Here is a 20,340-nt window from a genome sequence, read left to right as displayed (position 1 = left end):
CAAGTTAGTGGGTTATACGAAGTTAATTTTCCGGCAAACTTCTTAAAGGTTTGGCAAAATGTTGGCAATAAATTAAGGATTCCACATAAACTTAAATAGTATAACGATGGTCATGATGAAAAACTTCAATTTTATTTCCCCCCCCCCTGAAATGCTACAAGTTTTTGAGAAATTTGTATTGAGGTTTTTATTCAATTAACGACCTCGCAACCAAGTCTGAAATCGGTCCTAGTTTGAAAACAATAAAAACAGGAATGTACATGTACTCAGTTTCGTGATTTGATCCAAAGCCCGTTTGAGCTAAAACTTTCGTTGTTGGGCCGGTCTCGCAAAGTGCCGATGAACTGCAGCTTTGATGCGACCTGTTGGCCACAAGTTTAAGTTACAGCTGACTGGGTAAAACCTTGAGTTTATGTTCTCTTTAAAGGGGTCACTCTTGTGAACCTGTAAGATAGGCGGCCTATATTGTAGAGATGATATTAAAGATGCTATGTCAGATTTTTGGCCCCAAACATTAAAAAATAGCTTTTTAGTGAAAACACATAAGAATTGGTCACGATTATATTATTGTTGGGATCCCGACAAAAACTTATTTTGAGCACTTTATTTCACTACTACTAATAATTGGCGGACTTTTTTCAAGCAATGGCTCAAATGAAAGCTTGTTTAACTTTCTCGACCCCCATCAAAATACCTATTGAATTTTAAATAAAAATGTTGGGGTCAAATCGGCCAAAAATCTGACATAGCATGTTTAATCTTACCTGGGCATTCTTTTACTGGATTATGTTTTACCCGAGAATGTGTAGCATTTTTATACTTTTGACTCATTATGTAACTCCCTTTTTATATAACACTTTGGATCATCTTCTGCTGTGAACCTATTTTCATAAGACAACAGCGCGATCAGGAAATGGACCTGCTACCACTCCAAAATAGGTGCATGCACTGTGTGTATAATGGACCACCTTTAGTAATACATTTTGGCATAAAAACTGTATACATGGGTTTTGGACTTCGATCAATTTTGTTTTCGTAAAGAAGGCCTCTATTTTGACCCGCTTTGGATTCGGAGAATAGCACAAAACGTGATAGGATAGGGAAAGCTTTACTTGTGTTCGTCTGCCGTGCAGGCGACTGACGAACTATGACAATAAAAACATAACTGATAAGAAATAACATAACTGATAACATTGCTTATGATTAAAAGTGCTCTGAAATAAGTTTTGTATCTCTTTGTTTTGTCAGAAAGTAACTCATATTGAATGGAAAGATGCTTGTCATGTAAAAACAATAAAATAAACAAAAAGCAGTAAACAGAATCATGATTCCAGTGAGATTGTGTTAATGAATGTGAACATCTAACAACTCCTGAGTCAGATTGACCCGGAATGCGGGTCCCATCGAGGGGAACCCATTGCTGGGTCAGGCCGACTCGGAGGTATTATTAAAAAATTGATTTTGATCTAATATTCTGGCTCATATTGACACGGATTTCGGTTACCCGGAAATGGGTCAGGCCCTCGCGGGAACCGAAATTGGGGTCAATCTTGGTCAATTCTGACCAAAGTTTGAGAACGGGGCGTAGCTTTTTGATGCGAACCAACCCGATCGAGGAGGAAACCCCACATCAACATCGGCCCAACATAAAAGGCGCCCCATTTATTTTGTGTCGTCCCTGGAGCAACGCGCAACTATAGTCTTGACCAAAGGGGGGGGGGGGGCTAAGAAAACGTTAGTAGCGGAAACGATGACAATCGTCATTTTTTTTCACTGAATGTTCAAATTTTTGGGGTACCAAATAGAGCAAAAGCCAGTTAAAGGCGGGATCGGGAAGGTACACGTTTGGTAGTTGTCACTAAAGACTGTCTTCTCACTTTAGTATCCCAACATAAGCATAAAATAACAAGCCTGTGAAAATTTGAGCTAAATTATTGGTCATCGAAGTTGCGAGAAAATGATGAGAGAAAAAAACACCCTTGTTGGACGAATTTGTGTGCTTTCAGATAGGAATAAAAGACTTCTGTCTAGAAGTCTTTTATTATTTTTAGTAAAATCTATGCTACTTCAGAGGGAGCCGTTTCTCACAATGTTTTATACTACTCTATAATGCGTTACCAAGTCAGTTTTGAAGTTAGTATTTGTTTTGAGTAATTACCAAACGTGTACTTTCCCTTTAAGAGGTCATTGCTATTTAGTTCAGGGCTGGGGACACCATAGAGCAAGGACCCGCTGTTTTGGGGGCGTCAGCAATCAATTAGCAGGTGGGTTTACAAAATAGCCTCTTGGCTAGTGGCGGGGAATAGGGCAGGTAAGTTGCTCTATGATCCAGGGGATGCGGTCTGAGTCTGCTGACTCAAGAAAACCTAAGAGGAAGACATTCGTAATGATGGGAGGCTTTACAACACTAGCGCATAAAAGGTTTATTTGTAAATTTGTATTAATTTATATATTTGTTTGTTAATTTATTTTCATGCAAATCTTGAAGGCTTAAAGCCAAGCTAAAGATGAAGAAAACAGTAAGATGAAAATATTTATTGGGGCCAGATTTAGGAATTGTTTGGAATCTCTGCACTTCCAGAATACTCATACACAGACTTAGGATATGGGGCATTTACAAACAAAAAAATTTCCATAACTAATTTTATACTGTCCAACTAGTATACAGTCTCTCAGTGGCTTTCGAACCTCACAATCATTGATCCATCCACAGCATCCTGTAATGTTCAGTCATGCATGCATCCTACACATGCTCCATTCCCACTACGTGACAATATGAATCACCGGAGATATAGCGTTAGGTATATAATGTAACAAATACGCCCTCACCGTCGAGGTCTCCGTGGCGCAATCGGTTAGCGCGTTCGGCTGTTAACCGAAAGGTTGGTGGTTCAAGCCCACCCGGGGACGACTCAATTTTTTTTTTTTTTTTACATTTAAAATAAAACATTGTGTAGACTGCTAAAAGAAAATTAGATTGATTTGGCTGATGTATCTTTTCTTTTTTTTTCTTCTTCACTCTTCATTCATTTTAATTTCTTTTACTTTCTTATAGAATTATTATAAAAGTTTTGTATAGGCCTGAACAGCTGAATTTAAAAATGGCATTTTCCGGGTTTGGTTTCTTCTTTAAATCGACCATGCCATAAACCAAGACAAGTTTTATCATGAAACAAGGAAGAATTATACTTTAAAATTTATACAGAACCATAATAATGAGGACCAATTACAAATCCATAGTTGTCACATGTCAGTTTTACTAAACACAGTAATTTGTTCCTGTAAAACCACTTTTTCTTCTTGCAGATTGCCAGTCAACTTTCTGGTGTGACTCTTGGACCTATTAAATAGTGACATTTCAACCAACTTTAATTAATTGCTAATCTGCCATAATAAAGTAAAGTCACAACAGGTGGTAGCAAATGTGGCGGTGGTGGTGCGGGCCTTTTTTGTTTCAAAAAGGTGTTGCCAGTAAATGGAAGTTAAAATTGTTGTTTAAAATTGCTTTATTACCTTATTCTCAAGGAATAGCCCTTTCCTTTTCCTTTACAAAACTTATGCTTTTTTTGGGGGGGGGGGCGGGGGTGCAGAAACCGCTCAGAGAAATCTTCGTTCGGATGATCGTAGAGGGCGCTCTTATCATAAAACTGTCACTTTTCATCAGCAACAGGTATTTGGCAACTCACTCCCATATTTTGGTCTCTTTTCGGAGATTTTTTATGAATAGTATGGACTGAATACATCATCACAACTATTTTGGAGACAACATGGATTTCAGAGATGTTTTTGTGGTAAGTATTTGTGTGTGAATACGGTCAGGAATAGAGAGAAAGAGAAGGGAAAATTGCGAAAAGCTAACTTACTAAAACACCACTAAAAAGCACTACAGCAGGTGGTGTATAGATATTAATGGTGTGAGTGACTATAGAACTTTAACATTCAATCGTCGTCAATTGAGCGGAGTTTTTAGTCAACTTTACTTCCATACGTTCCTGGCCAATGGAGCGTAAATAAACACACAAAAGTACAATTCTCAATAGCGACATCAACGTCATCAATGAATCATAACAAAAAGTCCCCTGGTTGGCCTTTGCAACTTTAACTTACCGTTTTTACGTTCACATTTTGTTGGTGTCTGTTGACAAGGAAAGGAATGTAATTTTTGATCAATTTATTTGAAGGCTTTTGTTGTTGCTATGGTTTGCTAGGTTTTTCAATCATGGAGGAAGTATATCGACATGGTTCAATTTAGACCTTAAAAAGTACAAGCCATTTAAATGTAAAAAAAAGGTAATCGGAACTGGAATGCATCAACACATTTTTGTAAGGTGCTTTATTAAAACAGTCATTTAATTTTATGCACAAAGCAAAGCAGACCCCCCCCCCACCCTAAAAAGCTAGTTTATACAACAAATAAATAATAAAAGTTGAAACTGAGTGTCTCGATCCATACAGGAAATCATAAAATGTCCTTCTCCATAAACACACATTTTACATTATTTTTATCTAAGAAAATCATGAAAATAGAATTAGCTGAATTGCAAAATGCTTACCAACCAAAAGGACCACTGGTATAAATGAAAAAATAGTTACTATGTTACAGCCTGGTTTATGGCCTGATGGTTCGACCCTAGCAGAGTTATTCTCATAGGTCGAATCGTCAGACCATAACTATTTTTTGCATTATTTTATCTTCACACGATTTTCCGTTTACACTCTAGTTAGAGTCAAGAGAGTGGAGTAAGTGTTGACTTTATGAATTATCCGATGTGTAGGACTGTAGGTTATCAGTGAAACATCTGCGATAATTATAAACTCAAACTGTCCACTGACCTTTGGATCACATAAGAACTCATAACAGAAATCTGCATACATTGACTGTACAACATCTCACCACATCACGATCACGACTATCTGACTCATTGCTAAACATGATGTAATTCATAAATAGATCTAATTTGATGTCCAGATGTATTTGTTTCCTGGGTGGATACGTTTATAACGAAGTTTACTCATGGTTTTTGGATCATCGTGTTTTGACGCACACACTCTTGGGATCTGGATTCTGTAACCCATGGTAATGCAAGGCCAGTCAAGGACGTTATATTCAGCCAAGTTTCTAAATTGAAATAAAAAGCAATGGATAACTTTGTCAACTATTTTAGCGTAAGTAATGAATCTGTCCACACTTCCAAATCATCTTGAAGTGTTCATTTACATGTATGTCAGAGAAGTGTGGTGAATACCCCCCATCACACTGAACTCATTCTCTTAAAGACACTGGACACTATTGGGTGTTGTCAAAGACAAGTCTTCTCACTTGGTTCTCATCATATGCATAAAAGAACAAACCTGTGGAAATTTGAGCTCAATTGGTCTTCGAAGTTGCGAGATAATAATGAAAGAAAAAACACCCTTGTCACACCAAGTTGTGTGCTTTCAGATGCTTGATTTGGAGACCTCAAATTCTAATTCTGAGGTCTCGAATTCAAAATCGTGGAAAAATACTTCTTTCTTTAAAACTACGTTACTTCAGGGGAGCTGTTTCTCACAATGTTTTATCAACAGCTCCCCATTACTCGTTACCAAGTAAGGTTTTATGCCAATAATTATTTTGAGTAATTACCAATAGTGTTCACTGCCTTTAATGATTACATACTTGTATCTATATTTCCTACTCATCTTATGATGAGTTCGGACGCTTTGAGAACTAGTTTGGTGTGACCAAGCCTTTATCTCACAAAATAACATGGAAGCTGCATATTCTTGTAGAAAATAATTTGGGATTGAACGTAGACAAATTTACAAGAGCGGGACCTAAACCTGCAACCTCCAAAAAATTTACCAAAAGTAGACCATGGCTTTAAAGCCATTGGACACTTTCGAAACAGAAAAAAAAAATCACAGATTTACAAATAACCTACAGGGTTTATAGAAAGACTTATAGAAATGGTGAAAGACTTCTCTTGAAGTATTATTCCATGAAATGCTTTACTTTTTGGGAAAACATTAAACCTTATCAATTTTCGAGAATTACGGATTCATTTTAAACACATGTCATGACACGACGAAACGTGCGGAAATAAGGGTGGGTTTTCCCGTTAGTTTCTCCCGACTCCCATGACCAATTGAGCCTTAATTTTCACAGGTTTGTTATTTTATATAAGTTGTGATACACGGAGTGTGGGCCTTGGACAATACTGTTTACCGAAAGTGTCCAACGGCTTTAAACTTCGCTCGTGTGACTTTGCAAATTTAGGGCACTTCAGCAAAAGCACAGGGTGCTGTGGCAGTTGTTGTTGGTGACAAAGCACAGGGTGCTGTGGCAGTTGTTGTTGGTGACATAGATAAATTCGATGTAACTGTTTATATTTTTCTATTGAATTTCCTATTTCAGGATGAGACGGGCTATGCAGAGTTGAAGAAGCATATGAGACAAGTAACAGAATTTACAAACTCCACCGTCTCCATCTTACAAGAAAGGTAAGATTGCTTAAGATTTTTTGGCCGCCAGTTTTGCATAGCTGAACTTATTTTGTGTACACTGAATGCCAATTAGTGCTGGGCGAATTAGTGAGATTTGGTATCCGAAATTAACCGGATATTCAAATATTTGTTCCCGTTGCTAGAGGGCGCTATTCATATAAATTGCCGCGAGAGGGCACTGTTCGTTTGTTAATGAGATCTTATGGGTGGATTGATATTAGTTTTAGACAGTGTCACTCGGTTCATTCATAAAAATAACCGGATCTAATTTAAAGATGGCGATTTGCTTTTTCTTTTGATGGTGATTGACTCTACGTGAAGGAAAACATTCCTATCAGTCGTCGTTACTTGGTTGTAATTACACACTATCCGGTTTATAAATCGGTATTCGCGCCCCTTGTTGATATCCGGTTAAGAAAGAAAAAAAGGCATTAGCGGTTTAACGGATAGGAAAACCTACTCGCCATTAACCGAATATTTGAATTATTTGCCCAGGCCTAATTGCGGATAATAGAAATCCGGTTACTTGGTTGTAATTGGAGGACTATCCGGTTTATTAATCTATATCCGTGCCCCTTGCGGATATCCGGTTAGGTAAAAAATGGTACATGTATTCCCAAATACAGTTAGGAAAAGCTATTCGCCATTAACCGGATATTTAAATAATTCTCCCAGGCCTAATGCCAATATTGAGTAGTGTAGAAGTAATTTTGGACTGACAAATGGCACAATTTGTGTGGCATTTCGCTCTGGGAAATCGTTCTCTGATTTATATTCCTTACCCAGCAAAATTGTTTGGTTTTTGGTTTTGAAACACCGATGTGTGTTAGCACTGTATACTCAGTACTCTCCCTGAGTTCTGTGAAAAAAAAAAACCACAGACATTACTTGGGTGGGATTCGACCCTTGCAACATTTACCTAAAATTAATAATCCTTTTGAAACCAACCCCAACGCATCAAGAATTCGGTACATATTTTGTTTGGGCGTTGAGTGAATGTGTGGAGTTTGACTGAGGACTGCACTAGTGAACTGATTTACGCTTTACATCATGATGTATGTACTGTAGTCTCTTAGGTGTTTGACTGATTATTGCGTTAGTAAACTGATTATGCTTTCATAGGATTTGAAACTTTGCATGGTGGAAATACGATATGGAAAGGTTTGCGGTAATACCTTGTAATGACTATCTCTTGTGAGTTGGGTTGGTTAAAAGAACTGCTGGTTTCAACTCGACGATTCAATCAGTTATGCTCTGATCGTCTTAGGTTCAACCATATCACGGGTGCAACCATGCACATAGTACTTTATGTATCTCTTATAAGGGAGTGAAAAGATCTGGTGTACTCCTGAAGTATACTCCTGAAGATGAGCAGTGTACACTGTTCCAAAAGTCAAGACCACATCTTTTCAGAGCCAACGCTAAGCTTGGGCGATATCACGATATTATCGAGTATCGCGATATTAATTTGGAAACGATTTCGATATCGGATGGATTTGGTTTTAATCGAAATATCGATATATCGCGATATATCGCAATATATCGTGATATATCGCAATATCGAGTAAATATCGTGATGTATTTGCTAGCTGAGACATCTTGCACCCCATAGGTTTGGAGTAAAACCAAAAGAATAGGTCATTAGAACACCTCTCTTATGCCATTACTGTCTCTTCTACAACTTTCACTTGGCGTTTGAAGACTGATGATGTCAAATTTAATTAATTGCGATTTTATCGAATATCGCGATAAATTGTCGGCGATATATCGTGAATAAAATAAATCGATATCGCCCAAGCTTAGCCAACACTCCCTCAAAAGAGATACTATACACATGGTCGTACCCACAAGTTTACTGTTTAGTACTTCTTACCAGTTTGGGGGTTGACTTGCAAGTACCATAATGGTGTGGTATTGTTGGACTTGGTTGGAGTAAACAAAGATCTTTTATAAGCCAAGCCAGTAGTATGTTTAGTAACAACAGAACGCTCACGGTCACTGCATGTGGTCTTCCTACAAAGTCTTTGTTAAAGTTTTTAAAGTTTAATCTGATTAAAAAATTTGTTGACCATGTTTGTTAACATGTACGTAGGTCAGCCCTTGTATTGTACTCAACAAAATATTCCTATTTTTTTTTTCAAAAGAGCAAATCATTGCCTGTGTTCGGTGGTTTTTTATTTTCTCTGGTCCTATTTCCATTTCAGGGCTGATATTGAAACGACTTACGCCAAGAGTTTAGCCAAGTTGAGTTCCAAAGCACAAAAATGTAATAAAGACGCCACAGGGTGAGTTTTAAAAGAAGTTGCATCAACACAAATGTTATTTCTTAAAATTCCGATAGAGCAAAATATGCCTACAAAAACAGGTAATAATAGTATTTACTTCTTACATCAGTGCGAAAATCTGTCATTTAGCGATGCTCATGGCACTCCAACAGTTGTTTTCATGCATTTAGGTGAACAACAACAAAATTATAGAAAGTAGTCTATTTGCTAAAAAAAGTTGTTCTTTTATGCAGTTGCAAGTCTATTAAACTCAAATACCAGAATGGTTTATGAGAAATTTTACAAAACACAAAAACACACACTTTTAGTTCCACTCTCTGTATTTAGTTCATTTTTTTTCGAATTATTTTCTTCTTTTTGTGAACCTGCAATGGACATTTTATGACTGTTTTTTGATTTGTTGTTGTTGATTTTGTAGATCTCTTATGGCATCATGGAATGTACTATGCCAGCATTTTAGAGAAGAGTCAGAGAATCACAAGTAAGTTAAATTATTTTGGTTATATCTTTAATTTTATTTCAAGTATTGCCTTTCCTTTGCTTTGTTTTTGTTTGTTTGCATGAAGTTTACGTTAATCACAATGCAAACTTGAATGAGGGCTCTTTGGTTTTTTAATCTAAACAGTGCGTGCATGACTAACTATAGGCCTAAATGTAACATAATGGTAACAATTGTAGATGTGGAAGCCTCATGAAGCCTGTTGCAGTAACACTTTATACAGGGTATTTAAAAAAAAAGTATACATTTAGAAAAATATATCCCAAATGGTTTTTTTATAAGTTTACAAAAATCTGGCACTAAGTATTGGCGGACCAAGGTCCTAGCTTTTTAATTTTTACCAAATCAATCCTCAGATGTTCCGCATGAGTGAGCACTAGCTAATTACTTTTGTCAGATTCGAATTGGCTTGCGCACAAAAGTTAGAGGGTTTTAAAAGAATCCAACACGGTAGTAGGGAAGGTGAGGTATGTGCTTTGTATGTACAGCCATGGGCGTACTATGGACATGACTACAGTCCCACTTTTAACAAACGTGGTTGTACTGCACTCAAACCCGAAGGATCACAACAGCACAACAGCAAGAAACATTTTCAATATCTTTGCCCCCAGAGTTGCTGCCGACTCATTGCATGAAGACGTTCATAAAAGACTCAAGGTGTACTGTGAAACGCATGTAAAAAGCCGCAAATCTGTAAGTTTAAAAATCAGTTTGTTTGCCTGAGCTGCAAAAAGCCCTTTCCCCTTCCCTCGTCTCTGTAAGACTTCCCAGAAAGTTGACCAACTTCCCTCATTCAACTGCACAGGCTGTGTGTATACCTAAACCCAACCCTCCTACTTTTTGACTAGTTGATCTCACCCCCTGTCGTTTTGAATTATAGATTAACTACATGTATGCCAGCCTACATTATGGTATTATGTGGTGAAAACATATACACAGTACACAGTCAACCCTCCTACTGTCTGACCATTCAATATCATCCTTTGTGATTTTGGATGATAAATGCACTATGCCAGCTTGCACTATGATTTGGTGAATGCATCTAAACAGAACATAAATGTAGTTCTATGCACAGTTGCGCCAGCCTACACAACCCATGCAGTTGAATGGTTTTGAAGGGTTGGTCAACTCACTGGTAAAGTGTTAAGCCCAGTTCATATTTCCTGCGAATGCTCTGTGCAAAGCGAACTTTCTTGTGTAATAATTAGAAAGAATGGGTACCAATTATTGCATCACCCAATGTGGTTTCGCATTCGCAGAAAGTATGAACTTGGCTTTACTAAGAGTAGGAGGCTTTGCAGTTGATAAAAAACATTAAACAAATTTTCAGTCAATGCCTGCATCTTGAAACATGTTGGATTGGTTCAGAAATTTGCAACCATTTAATAAAACTGCTAATATGCAAGTCTAAAGTGTTGCTTGTTATTTTGTTTTCTGCCTTATTTTATCGCTTAACTATTGAGGTAAATTTTGTAAAGGAATGCGTAACTGTGGATGAATGATTTTGAAAGCATGTGTTCTTTTGTTTCTTGTTGTACAGGCTGAATCCATCGTTGATAAATCGTGTAAAGCATGGCATGACAAACGTAGTGAATTGCTCAAGGTACAAACATCTTCAAGATAACTTACGTATCTTCCTGAATGGCCTCTGTTGCCCCTGGTCTTGGCCTTTGTGGCTGTTCAAAAGTTCCCTGTAGACTTTAAGATGTTTTCAATGGCCATGTTCGCTCAAAGATGAAATTACCACTGCCCATTTCATAAACCTGATAAGCAGGAAATTGTGCTTCGCAATGTTTTCGCTTAGCAAAGCTGGGAACCAGTCCCAAAGTATATACATTTCATTGTAAATTGGCTGGTGATCTGTTTCTGTTAAGTTTTCAGTGCTAAGCAACAATTCTCAGTAGGAGATTATGAAAGTTTCCTCAAAAAAAATAATCAAGTGGAAATGTCACAAACCCAATTTATCATCTAAATGTTATTGTTGTTTTATCTTCTTGAAGGCAAAGAAAGCCACATACACAAAGGCTAAAGAGAATGAGGGAGTTCAGGCTGTCTTAGATGATCCCTACGCTAAGGGGAAGGTGCTCTCAGATAAAGAGTTGGGCAAGGTAAGATCAAATACACCTGTACGTCTTACATCTCATTTTAGACCAATGCGATGTCATGACTGAGCAATGCGTGTCATGGCCGAGCAGATAAGAGCACTGAACTCAAGCTCTTCTGTATCTGATCAGCAGAGTGTGGATTTGAGTCCCGGTCATGACACTTGTTTTCAAAGCAAGTAACTTAACCACGATTGCTTCGTCCTTCGGATGGGACCTAAAGCTGTGTAAGCACGTAGAAGAACCCGGTGCAACTATCAAAAGGAGAAGGGGATCGCATTGCTGTTCCCGGTTTGATTGGCTGCATATTGCGCCACAGCACCTTGTAAACCATTACATGGTGCTATGAAAGGGAGTAGGTCTCATATTTCAAACGTAGTCCCACCCCAATAAATATTGAAAGCACCTTGAGCATCACTGAGTGACTGATATGAGCGCTCCAAAATTATAAGAAGCCACTATTATTAAATATTTAATACAGTCAAATGTCGTATGGTAAGATATTTTTCCTTCATAAGGCCCAACAAAATTATTTATTTGTTTCCTGTAACCCTACTGACTGTTGGAAAAATTGACTGTCAACAATTTTCCCAACTTACTGATATTACCGAACTTACAGAACTATATCCCTACCTTTAAGATTTCCAATGTTTTCATAATTCTTCTCGACAGCTTCACTCCAAGAGTAAGAAGTTAGATGAAGCAGCGTCGAGAGCAGACACGGAATACCTACAACTCATCAAGGCAACGGAGAGAGCTCGTCATGAATTTGAAGTTGCCTTACGTCAGGCCGCAACAGCTCTGGAGAAATTAGAAACGGAAAGGATTCGGGAGCAAAAGATAGTGTTGGAGTCTTATGTGGGTTGCTTCTCAACGATGCAGCCCAAGACACAGAAGGTATAGACAACCATCTTGAAGAAGCTACTTACCATTTTCAACCTCAAACACTTCATCCCCATCCTGTCCCTTTTCAGCCTCAAAACTCTCCCAGAGGATATTCTGGGGGGGGGGGTGCTATGGGGCAGTCTAGGGGGGGGGGTTGCTATGGGGCAGTACTACTTTTTTCTGTTTTAGAGTAACGGAAGATTTGGGGCCTTTTCTACTTTCTCTACCACATATTGGGCATGGTTTAATCCCTTGGCCTTTGTTAGTGTCGATAAATGTTTGTCGAGTGAAATGTTTGAATATTTATAGATTTTACAAAACTGACCGATCAGATGCTTCCATACGAAATAAGCTGAAGATTTCATACAAACTGCTCAAGGGTTTTACAAGTCGTTTAAATGAGAGTATTTGTGAGAGCGGTAGTCTCCTGCATAGCAGAAGTCTTGCGAGATAGTTTGCAAATGAGCTATATCACCGGACATACGTTTATTTAGTTGTCCACATCTCTAGCTACTTCTAAATGTAAGGCTTTTTCCTGAATGATTAAGAAAGTGGCCTTATGAAATTTTTTGTAGCACATGTTTACGCAATGATTATCATTTTTCTTTTATGCTTAGACTGTTGACAACATGAGCCAGGCAATCCAATGTATTGTTCCAGAAAATGACGTCATGGTCATAGCACAACACAAAGGTCGCCAGCGTGAACATGTGGAACAAGTCTTATATGATCCCTATGTAAGTATATTCCATATTATTTGTCATCATATTGTTAGTAAGTGCATTAGATATTCTTATTCATCATATAAGTTTAAACTTTAAAAAATCACCTCATAAATAGTGTATCGTGCACAATTGTTCTGGCTTATTAAGGTCAAGTTCTGGGCCCAATTTCATTGCTCTTCGTACCACCAAATGTTTTTTTCGTCAATCAAAATTTTAATTAACGACAGATGTATCTTTTGTTCCTTAGGAGGAGGATTTGTCCCATAATATGACGTTAAACAGAAGGAGGCAATCGCTACAGAGCAAGCTAAAAACCATAGATGTAGAGTTAGAGAAAGAGAAAAAAGCTAAAGATGGTAAGTATCCTAGATTATTGATGTGGAGAACTGGACTGGATTTCACAAAGAGTTAAGACTAGTCTTTTCTCGAGTTAGGACGAGTCCTAGGACTAGCCTTAAGTTTTTAATATCTCCTAGGACGAGTCCTAACTCTTTTTGAAATGGACCCCTGGAACCATGGCTAGGTCCATGTTTATACTCCCGGATCAAGAGAAGCAATTGATAAATAAGTGCTAAGGGGAAAGCACTTCAGCCAAATCAGCACCATTGCCAGGATTTGAATCTACTCAGTGAAGACCCATTGATTAGAAGGGTAAAGGTCCTTGTACATGTATCAGCACCATTGCCAGGATTTCAATCTACTCAGTGAAGACCCATTGATTGGAAGGGTAAAGGTCCTTGTACATGTATCAGCACCATTGCCAGGATTTGAATCTACTCAGTGAAGACCCATTGATTGGAAGGGTAAAGGTCCTTGTACATGTATCAGCACCATTGCCAGGATTTGAATCTACTCAGTGAAGACCCATTGATTAGAAGGGTAAAGGTCCTTGTACATGTATCAGCACCATTGCCAGGATTTGAATCTACTCAGTGAAGACCCATTGATTAGAAGGGTAAAGGTCCTTGTACATGTATCAGCACCATTGCCAGGATTTGAATCTACTCAGTGAAGACCCATTGATTAGAAGGGTAAAGGTCCTTGTACATGTATCAGCACCATTGCCAGGATTTGAATCTACTCAGTGAAGACCCATTGATTAGAAGGGTAAAGGTCCTTGTACATGTATCAGCACCATTGCCAGGATTTGAATCTACTCAGTGAAGACCCATTGATTGGAAGGGTAAAGGTCCTTGTACATGTATCAGCACCATTGCCAGGATTTGAATCTACTCAGTGAAGACCCATTGATTGGAAGGGTAAAGGTCCTTGTACATGTATATAAATGGGTGCAGAGAAGCAAATTATGGTTATAATCATGAAGATTACAAACATGTCTTTCTACAATCAGGCCTGGAATTAAACAGAGGCCATGATCATATTGCTCTTGACCTTGGTTCCCCTTCAAAAGTCCTTGTTTATAAACGGTTGTGACACCTGTGTCCTTAAGCAAGACACTTAACCGTGATTGCTTCGTTAGGTTGGGGAGGTTAAAACAAATTTAAAAACCTGGGTGCTGAGAAGCTATGGTATCATCATTTCACTATTGTATTTCTTGCAGGAATTGCTCGACTATCAGGAGCATACGCTGGGAATGCAAGCTATGCCGATACCAGTACGCAGGACGTAGTAGTTCAACAACTCACACATGTAAGGTTCTTTCAAATCATCTTCTCTTGCTAAAACATTTAAGGGTGCGCTTTGGCGGTTGTAACCAATAATTGTTTGGGTCTTTGGACAGTGAATTAAACAATGGCCAATTCAATTGAAACAGTGTCTAGTTGGTATGACACTGCTCTAGAATGGCAAAGGTCGTGGGTCCGAATCCCACCCGAGTAATTGCCATGATTATTTCACAGAACTCGCGTAAGTACCAAGTATACAGTGCTAACACACATCAGTGTATATGGGAAAAAAAAAAAAAAAATATTCTTTATCCCCAATGCAAGTTTTACTTCTTTAAATCAATTGAAACAGTTGGTTACGACCGACGAAACGCACCACTAAAATGTTGTTTTTAGATTTCAAATTGTACATTAGATTTGGCTTCATTAAAGAGCAGAGCCTAAGTCAGAAGGGAGCCAGTTACAATGTACATCAAATAATATATAGCTGGTATCCTGTTTCTACTAAGCACGATTCTAGTTGCTTAGCACCTTTATAACATGATAATGTTTAATTGTTTAGATGATAATTTTTTGGTAAAAGAAATTCTGCAAACTCCCACAAGAGATTATAAACACCAAGCTGTCAACAGCCATCTCTCTCATACAAACATTGGTTTAAAGTCTATGATTATGAATTACACAAAATCATTTTTGATTCAGTAACTAGAAGACAATACTTATTCTAGTCGCTGTGAAAATCAGCAGTTAGCTTAGTAGGATCCGAACCCACAACCTTGTGACTGCATGCCCTGCAGTATACCCTTTAGACCACAGTAACATTTGTTATCTTTGTATTACAGTCGGAGGAGATGCTGAACATGTTACGAGCTTGTAAGTTTAAGATAACCGCTGCCTTAGCATTGGTGGATAAGAAGCCCAAACCCCAAGATGACATCAGCCCTTACATCAAGACAGAGAAAGATAAACAGGTAGTTATAATGGAATCCAGGGTCTAATAGTAATCAATTAAGAAACAGGTGGATTAATGGTTGTTTCATCTAAAAAAATATTTTGCCACTTGTTCCCTTTGAAAATGAGAATGTTACTAATTTTTTAACACGACAAAGTGTTAACTTGGGCACTTAGAGACAGGTAAATGTAACTAGTAAGCTTAGATACTTGTAAACTTTTAACTTGTACATTTTTAGACAAATCAACTTAACCTTTTATTTTAGTGATAAACTGATCCTATGAACATTGAACATATTAATTGTTTACTTGTTTTTACAAATGGCGACCCCTCATAAAAAAAAATACCAATAGTGCTCTCAAGAGTCCTCTTTCCAATTCTAAAAGATGTGGCCGTGCGCAATGATTTCTTTTGTTAATATACACGTACAATTTTTGTTTGAAGGGATATAAACCAGTCGCATGAAAGTTATTTATTAACTTTTTACTTACAGAGAAAAACTAGAGAAGGTTAACTATTTACATGTTTTTTTTTTTTTTTTGAGAAATGTCAAAGTAACTTTTAAGCTTAGGAATATGTTCACTTGCCTTTTGTTTCAGATAAAAGAGGACTATTTACCGATAGATAAAATTAATACTTTCCTTTCAACAACTAAATGAAACAAGACAGTCAGAGCACGCTTATCGAAACATCAAGTAACAGAAATCAGCTCTTATCAGAGCCACCGCTACTCGGAAAAGATATTGTACATGGTGTCAACCGCAAACCATACTTACTTAAAAGAAGCAAGTCATCTTCTCTTTTTTTTGAGCTAAACTATTTCTCTCTGTTTCCTTGGTATCTTTGCAGCAAGGTGTCCATGTGAGTGTCTTAAAGATGCCTCGTGCTCCCCCATCCTCAGGAGTGACCGAAGTGGATAGCAGAGGGATGGGTGATGGAGCAAATCATCTGCAAGCAATTACTGATGAAGACGAAGGAAACAGTAAGTCTCCTTGAGATGGGTCTATGGGCAACTCAGGGTACTGAGAAAATGTCTTAGTGTTGATGGGGACTTATCATGGATGCATCAGGACCATGGACATGGCAACAGTTTCAATCGCTGCGATGTATTGTGGCAAACTTTATTATGTTTTAAAGGTACTACGCATATGGATAGTTTTTGTTTGTTTGTAAAAATGATCTCCTCGTCTAGGGAACTTGGCAAACTCCCACAAGGGGATATAAACACCAAGCTGGCAACAGCCAATCTCTCTCATTGGTTTAACATCTTTGATTATGAATTGCTCAAGAAATTGTGGTTCAACAACTAGATGGGATTATTTAATCTAGTCATTGTGAAATCAGAGGTTAGCTTGGTAGGATTTGAACCCAATCGGGGGTCTAGGGGCAACTCAGGGTTTTTAGGAAAAGTCTTAGTGTCGATGGAGACATATCATGGTTTCAGCAAGAGCAAGGACATGGCAACATTCTATTTTAAGTGTTGACATATATTTATAAAAACTCCTGTCATCCCTTTTTTTTTTTTTAGATAATGAATGGAATGAGGCTGAAATGGCAGAGAGAGTAATCTGTCAATGTGTGGTCAAGTTTAACTACGAAGCTCAAGAGGACGGGGAAATATCAGTCCAAGAAGGTAAGATATTAAAAAGAATCGAAATTCACTTTCATATCACTCTTGTTTGGTTTATTAATTTTGGTTTTACCCGTACACCAATGTGTGTTAGCACTGTATACTCGGTACTATCCCCATTTATGTGGGGAAAAAATATTTAAATCGTTGCATCGAGTTAAATGTCGAGACGTCGAGTTAATCCAACGGTTCTTTTCAGAACCACCCCAACTCATTTAGAGATTGTTATTACATGGTGTTACCGCAAACTCTTCTATAAATCGTTGCAGTTATCGCTGCTAAGCTAGATGATTGGAACTGCGTCTAGCTACCTGGCGATCTTGGTGGTCTAGTTGGTAGGACATTGCTCTAGAATTGCAAAGGTTGTGGGATCAAATCTCTCTTGTGTTATTATATATATATTTTTTTTACAGAACTCGGCAAAGTACTGAGTATACAGTACAAACACACATCAATGTAAGGGTAAAACCCCAAATTAATACTCTTTATCCCCGATGCAAATTTAACATTAAAGGTCACGTGTGAAAGTTTAAGCTGAATACAGTGTCTACTTGTGACCAGCGAAAGAATTGTCTTGAATATGAGATGAATGTTGAATCCATCCCCTGTGAGTGAGATGACAGCGCATACCAATCGCATCTCTGGCTCGGCGGACTCGGACCCTCAAAAATCATGTTTTTCTCAAAGTCAAGTTTTTGTTTCTATGTTCTTACAGGTCAGATAATCAATGTAGTGGAGAAACACGACGATGGATGGTGGTATGGGGAGTGTAATGGACAACGTGGAAACTTCCCTGGTTCCTATGTAGATCTACTCTGAAACAACAGTGTAAGATTACCTTATTTGAATACCGACTACCAGTGATCGGGAAACTTCCCCGGTTCCTTTGTAGATCTACTCTGAAACAACAGTGTAAGATTACCTTATTTGAATACCGACTACCAGTGATTGGTAAGCTTCTTGACTGGGAAGGAAACTTCCCCGGTTACTATGTCGACCTACTCTGAAACAACAGTGTAAGATAACCTTATTTGAACACCGACTACCAGTGATCGGGAAACTTCCCCGGTTCCTTTGTAGATCTACTCTGAAACAACAATGCAAGATCACCTCATTTGAATACAGAGTACCAGTGAAGGAAGGTAAGCTTCTTGAATGGGCAGGAAACTTCCCTGGTTCCTATGTAGATCTAAATTAGATACTAACAGTGTAAGATGACCTCATTTGAATACGGAGTACCAGTGATTGTTAAGCTACTTGAATGTGCTGGGTACCATTGTATAATTTCTTGGAACCAGTGAACATTGAAATTTAGGGAAGCGAGCATATAGCATTCAAAATGTTATCAGTGATTGACAGGGTACCAGTTGAAGGTGCCGTCTTTGAGACAGGAAGCCAGTAATTTCTAGAAAATGTCTGCGTTTACTTGTCGCTCCGGTGGAGCTTAATAGAATAACCTATGTATTCAAGGGACCAACTAATGGCAAGTTCTTTGGGAACCAGTGAACCAGTACTAACCTAAAAAGAGAGTATTCCTTGGTATTTGCTCAAAAAATTAATGACCAAAAAAATCTGACTTGGCAAGAATCACTGCAGCTGTTGATAATGTATATCATAACATTTTGAGAAAGAATTCCCTTCTAAGGAATGTGGTTTTAGAGAGAGGGATTTAAAAACATTTCAGTCTGAGAAATATTATTGATAGAAAAGTTTCTCAGATTTTGTATTCCAATTACAAATTATTCTTCCTGCGTTGGATATGACTGCTTTTAGATTTATTTGTGCTATCTTGCTTCCACCTTTTGAAATGAAATTTTCACATGTTTGTTTTATTGTATATAATCTCCGTTTATATAGGAGTTAAACAATCAAACCGTTTCCAAAAACCCAAGGTTTATTTTGCCGTTAGTATTTCAATCGTGTGAACTACTGTGAAATTCAAAGGGAACTGGCGAACGGAAAGTATTTGTTTTTAAGAATTTGTATGTTCTTACCTACCGGTTAACATTCAAGGTTTTGGGGACAGGGACAATTTTATCACTTTTAAAGTGTACTCGGATCATGAATGAAATGACTGGGGTTTTCATTAATTTTTTCCTTTCCAGCATCTTGCCTATAAATAGCAGATCTTTAAGGAGCTGACGTACTGAATTCTTGGGTATTTTTCTTTCTTCTTTAAACCGTTTTGATTGCAGTGTAGAAAAGTGTATTTACACCATTTTTGTCCTACCAAGTTTCTTGGCATGAAATTGTTTTACTAGTGTCTTGACGGGCAAGTTTTCATGACTTGGTCTTCATTATATCTTAGATATAGGTCTTCCATTTTTCCTGAGTAAAGGGCGCTGCTTTAAAAGATGTAGAATAGAAAAGTTCTCCTGAAGATGATTTTGTAAAATGCGCTTTATAAGTCTCGTTTATTATTATTATTAGAGCAAACTGATCGAAACATTGAGTTGTTAACCACCGGTTCTTTTTAGAACCAACACTATACCCAAAAGAGATTTATACATGGTGCTATTGCAAACCTCACCTAGTTATTCTTCCACCGTGCAAGCAAAAGTTTCAAATCCAACTTAAAATGGAAATGGTGGGTGTTTATTATTATTTAGTAATTTTTATTTTTATTTTTTATTATTATTATTTTTTTTTGGGGGGGGGGCTACTTGATGTATTAAACTATCCATTTATGCACTTTTCCTCGCTTCTGACAACTTTGCATAACCATTTTCATCAAAAACTGCTTTTTCATGGTTCAAAAGCTGAACACTAATCCACCAAATGTTCAATGATGGTACTTCAAGACAAGAGTTAGTTTTTTTGAACAACTACTGGATATTGTTATACATAGTATAACTAGTACTATAACAATTATCACACAAGTATTATACTTTGGGGCATTACATTTTAGGTGTATAAACTTATTTTTAATCAGTACTAAGTGAAGTTGTGAAGAACAAAAACCGTTTGACGCCAGCCTTGTCTTGTTTCCTGTATTCTATTTATATTATAATAACTGATTATACAAACAGGTACTAGACTATTTAAAGACACTGGACACTACGGTAATTGTCAAAGACTAGTCTTCACAGTTGGTGTATCTCAACATGTGCATAATTAACAAACCTGTGAAGATTTGAGCTCAATCGATCGC

General features: G+C 37.6%; 1 protein-coding gene and 1 non-coding gene across 2 annotated transcripts; both read left to right on the top strand.

Annotated features, from left to right (window-relative positions):
* The first annotated feature begins 2,836 nt into the window (after nt 1-2,836).
* Nucleotides 2,837-2,910, top strand: Trnan-guu. The gene has a single exon. It is a non-coding gene; the product is annotated as a tRNA-Asn (tRNA).
* Nucleotides 2,911-3,660: 750 nt separating this feature from the next.
* Nucleotides 3,661-20,296, top strand: LOC117300333 (nostrin-like). Its single transcript, XM_033784085.1, has 15 exons — nt 3,661-3,791; nt 6,398-6,483; nt 8,691-8,771; nt 9,190-9,252; nt 9,882-9,963; nt 10,811-10,873; nt 11,271-11,378; nt 12,045-12,269; nt 12,875-12,994; nt 13,230-13,338; nt 14,544-14,632; nt 15,450-15,578; nt 16,409-16,541; nt 17,088-17,192; nt 17,905-20,296. The coding sequence occupies exons 1-15, from the start codon at nt 3,768-3,770 to the stop codon at nt 18,006-18,008; spliced, it is 1,521 nt and encodes a 506-aa protein (XP_033639976.1). The 5' UTR covers nt 3,661-3,767; the 3' UTR covers nt 18,009-20,296.
* The last annotated feature ends 44 nt before the right edge of the window (nt 20,297-20,340 follow it).

The sequence above is a fragment of the Asterias rubens genome, chromosome 15 (genome assembly GCF_902459465.1).
Source record: "Asterias rubens chromosome 15, eAstRub1.3, whole genome shotgun sequence".
Taxonomy (NCBI): Eukaryota; Metazoa; Echinodermata; class Asteroidea; order Forcipulatida; family Asteriidae; genus Asterias; species Asterias rubens.
The sequence above is the reverse complement of the archived record's forward strand: the minus strand, read 5'-3'. Positions and strand labels throughout refer to the sequence as shown.